The sequence below is a fragment of the Athene cunicularia genome (assembly GCF_003259725.1).
Source record: "Athene cunicularia isolate RWA chromosome 26 unlocalized genomic scaffold, athCun1 chr26_part1, whole genome shotgun sequence".
NCBI classification, from domain to species: domain Eukaryota; kingdom Metazoa; phylum Chordata; class Aves; order Strigiformes; family Strigidae; genus Athene; species Athene cunicularia.
Window position 1 is genome coordinate 2,960,859 of NW_020799136.1, and position 7,866 is coordinate 2,968,724.

The window sequence follows — 7,866 nt, forward strand, 5'->3', positions numbered from 1 at the left end:
CTCATGCTCCGCTCCAGGCCAGGGCGCGGGGTGAGGGCCAGGGCTGCCAGGCTGGAGCAAACACCCCACTGAGCTCCTTTGTCGAGCGCAGCTCACAGCACGAATGATTTACCCTCAGCTGGGGAGAGAGCCTGGGCTGCACAAACCAGCGCGCCCCTCGGCTCGGCTCTGCTGGAGCCCGGCACGGGGCTGTCAGCAGGAGCTGCCGCTTCCCCGGTGTGACCAGGGCCAGAGGGGCTGTGTCCTGGGAGCTGGGGGGGCAGGAGGGTGCAGAGTGGGGGCAGCTGGGGGCAATCAGCAGTATGTCTTGCTGCGGGAGGGGTGATGGTGTTGCTTCAGGAGGAGGTACTGCTCTTAACTTTTCTTGCTGGTTCTTCTGCTCTCGGTGAGCAATGTGTCTCTGAGAGGATGCTCTGGCTGTGTGCTTTCTTAGCGACCTTCTGCGTCTCTCTTTTCCCAGTTCTGGTTTGTACTGGGCTGTTGGGGCGTCTCTGCTGTGCCCTGCTGCTGTGTCCTGGGCAGTGGAGGTAGGGCCTCCCACCTCTCCCCCTGCTCCCAGGGCTCTGGCCGTGTAATTTCTTGGTGTTGTTCCCTGCTGAGGTTTCTGCTCTCAAGGCTTTTGGGACTAGTCTATACCCAAGTGGATTCTGGCCAAGGAAGTTTAACCAGGGAGATGCCAGAAATGGGTGATCCCCAACTGCACCTGGGAAACAGCAGCGAGGGCTCATCAAGGGGCACGTGCAGCGGGAGGGTGAGCGGCCTGGGGGTGCACGGGGGCACCGGTGCTGCTGTGCCTGCTGCAGCCTGTGTGGTGGCAAAGGGCACCCGAGCTGTGTCCCCGGGAGCAGATCCCTGCATCCGCTCAGCCGGGGTGGCAGAAGCTTAACCGTGAGTAAACTGCACCTTGGGAAACCCCCAGACCTGACCCCTGTTGGTTCAAGCGATCGCGGGGCTGGAGGCTGGCGAGCTCTGCTTAAACTCCTCCGTCCCCCCTGGTACTGGCAGCTGCCAAGACGCGTGTGTACTTGAGGGAAAGAAAAATGTCTGGCTCTGGAGGAGAGGCAAAATTTTCTTTATCTCGGTGCTGCACCTTTCTGAGCAAATTCAAAGGGCTTTGGCACGTTGGCAAACTCTTACTGCATGGCTGTAATGAGCAATTTCTCACTTCTGCCTGGCTCTCCTCTGCTGAACCTTTTCAAATTAGCTGAAAATGAGAAGCCAGAGAGCAGAAGTGAGAGGGAGCAGAGGGGTCGTCTGGCCCTTCCTCCTGGGAAGAGCTCTGCTAATGAAGCTTTGCAGGGAAGTTTTTATAAAAATGAGTCAAAACCACAACTAGGTGTGAGCGCTGAAGTTGGAGGGTAAAAAATTCCCTGTTGGGGTGGGGGGGGCTGTGTTGGGATGCAGGAAAGTGTGAGTGGCTCCTTGTGGTCCTGGACCAGCACGTGGTGGGAATGTGGGCTCATAGTCAGCCAAAACCTCTGCTTATTCCTCAGATTATTTGAAAAATCCCATTAACCGTAAAAGTGGAGCTAAGCAGTCACGTTCGTTCTGTAATGAGTTGCTTTCCTTCTCACTTTCACGGAAGTCGACCATTTCTGCATACAAAAAGAATGGAAATTATCATTAAAGCTGAATTATGATGGCATTTAAGAGGGAGGGTAGAATTTATGGCCAGAGATGCTGCTACGAAATACTTCCAGGATAGGTAATTGTGTAATTATTATAGGCAGAAATGAAAGTGATGGTTCATTACAAGAAAATGACCATGAAATAACAATAAATAAAGGCAAATTAAACCCGTGGTAATTGCGTGGCCCATCCTGCCCGTGTGCCGGGGGGGCAGGGGCAGGGCTGTGTGGCTCCCGGACGGGGCAGGCGGCGAGGGCCGAGCGCCGCTGTCGCTGCCCACGTTCCCGCTCGGCCGTCGAGTGTCTGCCCGGGGGCATCCTCGCATCCTGCCCCCCGTGTCCCGGCGCTGGGAGCAGGCGAGGGGCCAGGACAGCTTTGGCACATGCCGCGAGGCTGCGCTGGATCCGCGTTCCCCTGCAGGGATGTGGAGACCTGGCTGCAAGGGCTTCCCCCGGCGCCGGGAGAGGGATCCCATTGCCCTGAGCCTGCCTTTGAGAAGGGCAAGCAGCGGCTTCCCCGCAGCCACTGGAGGGTGGGCGGCGTGTGCTGGTGAGCGTGGGGACGTGTGTGCTGGTGAGCGTGGGGACGCGTGTGCTGGTGAGCGTGGGGACGCGTGTGCTGGTGAGCGTGGGGACGCATGTGCTGGTGAGCGTGGGGACGCGCTGCTGTTCCCGGGGAGCCATGGGAGCGCTCACCAGGGCACAGGTCAGCCCCCGGCCCACTTCGTGTGTCACGTCCCACAGAGCGGGGCAGGGGACACGGGCGCAAACCCCCGGGCACGCCCCCTGCTCTCTCCATCACGGCAGTGAGTCTGTCCAGCCCTGTCTGGCTAATTTGCATCGTGCCTGTGTGCGCCATCACCCAGCAGCAGTCACTGATTCCTGATGCTAACAAGCTTCCAAACCCGCATCCCAGAGGTGATAAGCCCACACGTTAGTTTTCTTTCTTCCTTCATGTTTTAATGGCGCTGGGAGGGGGAGCAGCAGAACCGCCCGGATTCCTGAGGAGCTCCGTGACATTGCTGTGTCACCGCGGGGTGGAAACGCCACCCCGGTGCTCCCTCCTGCAGCCAGAGCGCGGCGCGAGATGGCGAGAGGGGAGCGCTGGCTTGGCTGGGGCTGGTGGTGGTGGCACGCTGAGGCCAAAGGCGTTAGCGAAGTGTGTGTCTCGTTATCAGCTGCAATTAACTGATGTGCTCCCTCGTTTCAATAAGCTCTTGGCGTGGCCTGGGTAGGACTCGGAGCGCAGAGGCAGGAGGCCTGGAGCAGGAGCAGTGGGCTGGGAGGTGCTGGGCTGAGCCACGTGTACGTCACTGGCAGCTCTGGGGCGATTGCCGGTGCCTCGGGCACGGTCACGCAGCGGGACGGTGAGCAGGGGGTGACCCGGGGGGGCCCGTGGCACAGCCCCGCTGACGGCAGCTGTTTCTCCTCCCGCAGTGCACGTAGAGCCGGGCACGTGCGAAGTCATCGCAGCTCACCGGTGCTGCAATAAGAACAAGATCGAGGAGCGCTCCCAGACGGTGAAATGCTCCTGCTTCCCGGGGCAGGTGGCGGGGACCACGCGGGCGGCTCCGTCCTGCGTGGATGGTGAGTACCCCGCGGCCACCGGGTACACCGGGTACCCCGCAGCCACCGGCGGGTCCCCTCCAGCCCCGGCTGCCTCCTCCCGGTCGCTGTGGGACTTCCGTGCCCCTGGGATGGTCAGCGGACCTGAGGGGCAGAGGGAGCGTTTTGGGGACACTCCCTGTCAGTGTGGCTGTGTTACCCCACGCTGAGCAGCCCCGGGGTGCTGCGTGCCGCGGGAGGGTTACGGTGCTGCAGCCGTTGGGGCTCCTCCGGCGCGTCGCTGCGGTGGGGCCGGCGCCGCAGCATCGATCCCTGCACGTCTGCTGCCCAGCGCCCTGCAGCCAGGGGCAGGGGCGTGACTGCAGCCGGGCAGCGCTGTCACCTGCGAGCAGCACTCAGCAGAGCTCACACCATGTGCGTTTTATCACATGGCACCACGTGGCGTCACCGAGGAGGCGGCAGAGCCAGCGGCAGCCTCCGCCAACGCGGTATCGATTCACCACTTCCTGCGAGCACATACATGTGCAACACCAAGAAATGCCAGGATGAGTCAGGGAAGGCTTTTGTTGTCCCAAAGGGCTTGTGTGTGTCGTCGTTCCCAAACGCTCTGGTTACCCGCATTGGAGACACAAATTACAAGGGCCGTGCAGAGCAGAGTCCGTCGGCCTCGGCGAGAGGAGCCCCGAGAGGCCACTGGACCGTGCTGCTCCGGCTGGGAGCACAGAGCTGTCATTAGGCTTTTTCCCCGGGGTAGTGGGAGAAAACAGAGTGCTTGGGAGGTCGGGGGAACCGTTGGGTCACACGAGGCCAGGCGGGCGGCAAATGGTTCCTGGCAGGGTCGCTGCAGACGCGGGCTGTGCCGGGAGAGGGGCTGCCCCTCCGGCCGCTGACGGCCTCCTCGCCCGCAGCCTCCATCGTGCTGCAGAAGTGGTGGTGCCAGATGGAGCCGTGCCTCGACGGGGAGGAGTGCAAGGTGCTGCCCGACCTCTCAGGCTGGAGCTGCAGTAGCGGCAACAAAGTGAAGACGACCAAGGTATGTCCCCTGGCAAAGCCCGGCCGCGCTTGCCCCGGGCAACCAGAACCCAGGGAAGCGTCCCCAAGGAGCCCGCGAGGGAAGGGGGTGCACCGGGGCGAGCAGGAGGGCCGGGCTGTGGCCGCCGGGGCGGGCAGGGGTAGCGCAGACCCCGGCGGGGCGCAGGGCTGTGCTGACGAGCGGCAGCTCCCCGGGGAGGAGGGCGTTGCGTGGCTCAGACGTGCTGGGGGTGTTTCCGTACCAGCCCCGGGGGGGCTGCGGGGCCGTCCTGGCCGCCCCCCGGCATCGCTGCCGCGTCAGGGCAGCAGGTTGCTGGGCCCGGCCCTGAATCTGTCACCGCTCCCCCGTCCGAGGCAGCCGTCTGTGACACAGCGCTACATGATTATTATTTTCATGGCTTGCTGAATGCCCCAAAGAACAAGGTGTAATTAAAATTTTATCAAACTCATTAGTAATTACATATATGCCATGGTTAATCAGTTGCATAATTTTGTAATCATTGTTCATACTGTTGAGTGTAATTATTCCTTATGCTTTAGCGTTTCTCACCCCACCTCCTCTGCCGTAAAATTATCGTATTGTTACGTTGGGATTTTTTTTTTCCATTATCGATAATATTTTTGTGCACGGAAAGCACTTTTCGTGCTCACGTGCCTTTTTGGATGTCCAAGAAGGTTCCTCTGGCCCTGGGCATCCATCGCTGACCCGTAACTGCAGTTCTACATTCAGCTCGTTGTCTTTTTCCCGCAGTATTTGTTGTTCATTCTCCCCGCAGCTGCTAACTCAGCCCCAAGCCTCTGCTCTGGCTGTGCTGTCCTGGGCTCTCGCTGGGGACCGTTCCCATCCGCAGGACCCCAGGGCTCTCCTCCCTTGTCCAGCAGCCCCAACCTCCGTGCCCACCCTCCAACACCCCTTTTGGGTCCCTTGCCCGCCCAGGGGAGGTGGCGTTTTGGAAATGCAGACCTGTGTTTTCAAAAGGACCCTGACCAGGGGGCTGGATTTCCCCTCCCCGTCCCCTCTGCCGACAGAGCCCCGGGGGCAGCTACAACCAGAGCTTGGGGTTCACAACGACCCAGCAGCTGAAATTTGGAACAGCCACCCCGTTAAATGGACACAGAGAGCAGATCCTGTCTGCATCTCCCGAGGCTGTTCGCAGCGGGGGCGAATCAGCTGGATGTGTTGGGTAACTCGCCCGCTGCAAAGAGGTTGAGGGTTTCTGTGAGCAGCCCCCCGCCACGCTGTCTCCTTGCCCGCAGGTCACACGGTAGCCCCCGTGCAGCTCGGTGGTGGCCGACCAGCCTCAGCGCGGGTCCCTCAGCAGCCGGACGTGGCCCGGCGGGGTGCGGGATGCTCGGGGGCTGCTCTGATCCGAGCACCCACTGAGCCCCGGCTGCCCCGGAGGCTGCGGCTATGGGAGCCCAGTGCAGCTGCAAGACTCCCCTCACTCCACGGTCCCCTCCGCCTCTGTGGACACACTCCAAGAAATGGGCTCGCTTTCCTATCCCGTTAAATAAAATACGCCAGTCATGTAAGAGCTGTTGACAGTACAGAGACAGACACACAGCAGCCCCCCAGAACGGGCTTTATTCGGAAATAGCTGAAGTCATTGCTGTGAGTCACCTTTCCCCATCTCCCAAGATGCCGAATCGGGGTCGCTGTCAGGAATTGGGGAGCCAGTGGTTGTGTGAAGTCCTCCGCCGTTTGGGTCCTGGCTCCTGGCCCGGTGGGTTCCCGGGAGCCAGCACCAAGCCCCGGCCGGATCTCGTGTCACCCAGGGGCCCCGGCTCCTGCGACCACATGGGGCGGATGCGGCGGCGTGGCCGGGGGTGTCTGACACCCCATCAGCCCCCGGAGATGGTGAAATGTCTCGTGGAGCATGCTGCTGGTTTCTCCTTCCTCGGTAACTGCATTAATCAGGCTGCAAGATTAGTACCTGTTCTCTACTGCGCCAGTCCCAGGCACCGAGTTCCCGCTTGTGCTCGCAATGGAATGTCAGAGGAACGCGGGGGAAGCCTCTCCTGCCCGCGGGCCTGGCGCTGTGCAGGTGCCCACCAGGGACCCAGACCCAGCCAGGCTTCGCTGCATTAGCTCAAAATAAAGAGCAAGGCACCGTCTCCTGGCCCCGAGCTCGTGGCCTTCTCCAGGACACGCCACCCCCCTGCGTGGCAGGTCGAGGGGGAGAGGATGGGAACCCCGTGGCCCCGACATCGGCAGGGCCGGGGTCCCCAGGGCAGCTGTGCTGGTGGGGCTGGTGGCACATGGCTGGAGCAAGAGCTGCAGGGCGTGGGGCCAGGGCCCCCCCCGAGCACCCCGGCCCCCCTCCAGGGGGACGTGTCGGCTCAGGAGGGGCCGGGGCTGGAGCCGTGCTCGGCTGCCGCTGGCAGGACTCGTTATTTAGATGTTTTTGTAACGGGGCGTATAATACCTGCTCCAGATGTGATGTAAATAGCAGACTGTGAAATAATAAATTCATTTTAATCTCTGCAAAGGATCTTTTCATTCCGCAGCGAAGGGAGGCTGTGGGAGCGCTTCTCTGGCCGACCAGATCCGAGGCGGAGGGGCTGGGGGCTCTGTCCCAGCCGTACAATCCCAACCGGCTCGTGCAGCGGCGGCCGCTCTCATTACTCATGCAACTGTCTAATTCTCTGGCTCAATAAAATCTTTTGGCTGTGACTTACACTCTCTAATTACACGTTGCATTAAAAAGGCATACTCTTTCATTTAGCCGAACCGCAGAGGAACGGTTCAGGCGATGCTGGGTTTTGTCTCGATTTCACTGACGTTGCGGCAGGGATGAGCCTGCCCGTGTCTCCCCGTTTCCAAACGCTGAGACCTGAGCCCTGAGAACCTGCCCCGGCCCCAGCGGGCAGGTAGCCGTGCCTCGGGCCCCTGGTCTGCTGCCAGTGCCTTCGTCCTGTCACGAGCCCTGCGGGGCTCGGCTGCCGGCTCACCCACCAAAGGGCTTTTTCTTTTGTCAAGTGTTTAACTACATTTTTTGGTTCTTCCCCGTTGCGCTGGCTGGAAGGGTTTGAGGAGCAGCAGAGGCAGAGCTGCCCGCACACCCGGGGCCATCGAGCTCTCCCAACATCAGGACGTCGCTGAGCTCCCGGTGGGACAGTCCTGGCTTTGTCTTGGGCAGGTGAAGGCACAAAAATACCCTTGAGATCTCTTTCCTCCATCAAAAGGAGTGAGAGATGCCTGGGCCACAGGCTGTCGGGGAAGGGATGCACAGCGGGAGCCTCCTTCCCTGGGGAAAGGAGAATCAGATGGACAAAGGATACAGAAAAACCCACCGTCGGCTTTCTGTGCCTCTCCTGCTGCAGAGCCCTGACGGGCGGGAGATCTTACCAGTTAAAAACAGCAACTGGAAGGAGGAAAAAGAAACATTCAGAGTAATTGGCAAGAGATTCCTCAGCACTGAAGAGAAGAGAGTCTGTCCTTGCAGAGCCAGTTTTTAGACTGGCCCTTAGGAAGGATTTCTGTGCAGAAGGGGCTGTTGGGCGTTGGAATGGGCTGCCCAGGGCAGGGGGGAGTCCCCGGGATCCCTCAGGGGTTGAAGAGTCGGGCTGAGCCAGCGCTGAGGGGTCTGGGGGAGTTGGGAACGGTCAGGGGGAGGGTCATGGTTGGGCTGGAGGAGCT

The 7,866-nt window shown here is 60.7% G+C and overlaps 1 protein-coding gene across 1 annotated transcript in view; it reads left to right on the top strand.

Moving 5' to 3' along the window:
• The window catches only part of FAM19A3 (family with sequence similarity 19 member A3, C-C motif chemokine like), a 17,963-nt gene extending 11,084 nt beyond the window's left edge, over positions 1-6,879 (top strand). Inside the window, exons 3-5 of the mRNA XM_026864282.1 lie at positions 3,066-3,215; positions 4,103-4,227; positions 5,484-6,879. Of these exons, the coding sequence (XP_026720083.1) occupies positions 3,066-3,215; positions 4,103-4,227; positions 5,484-5,495 (287 nt within the window). The 3' untranslated portion in view covers positions 5,496-6,879. The remainder of the gene's footprint in view (positions 1-3,065; positions 3,216-4,102; positions 4,228-5,483) is intronic.
• Positions 6,880-7,866: the final 987 nt, after the last annotated feature.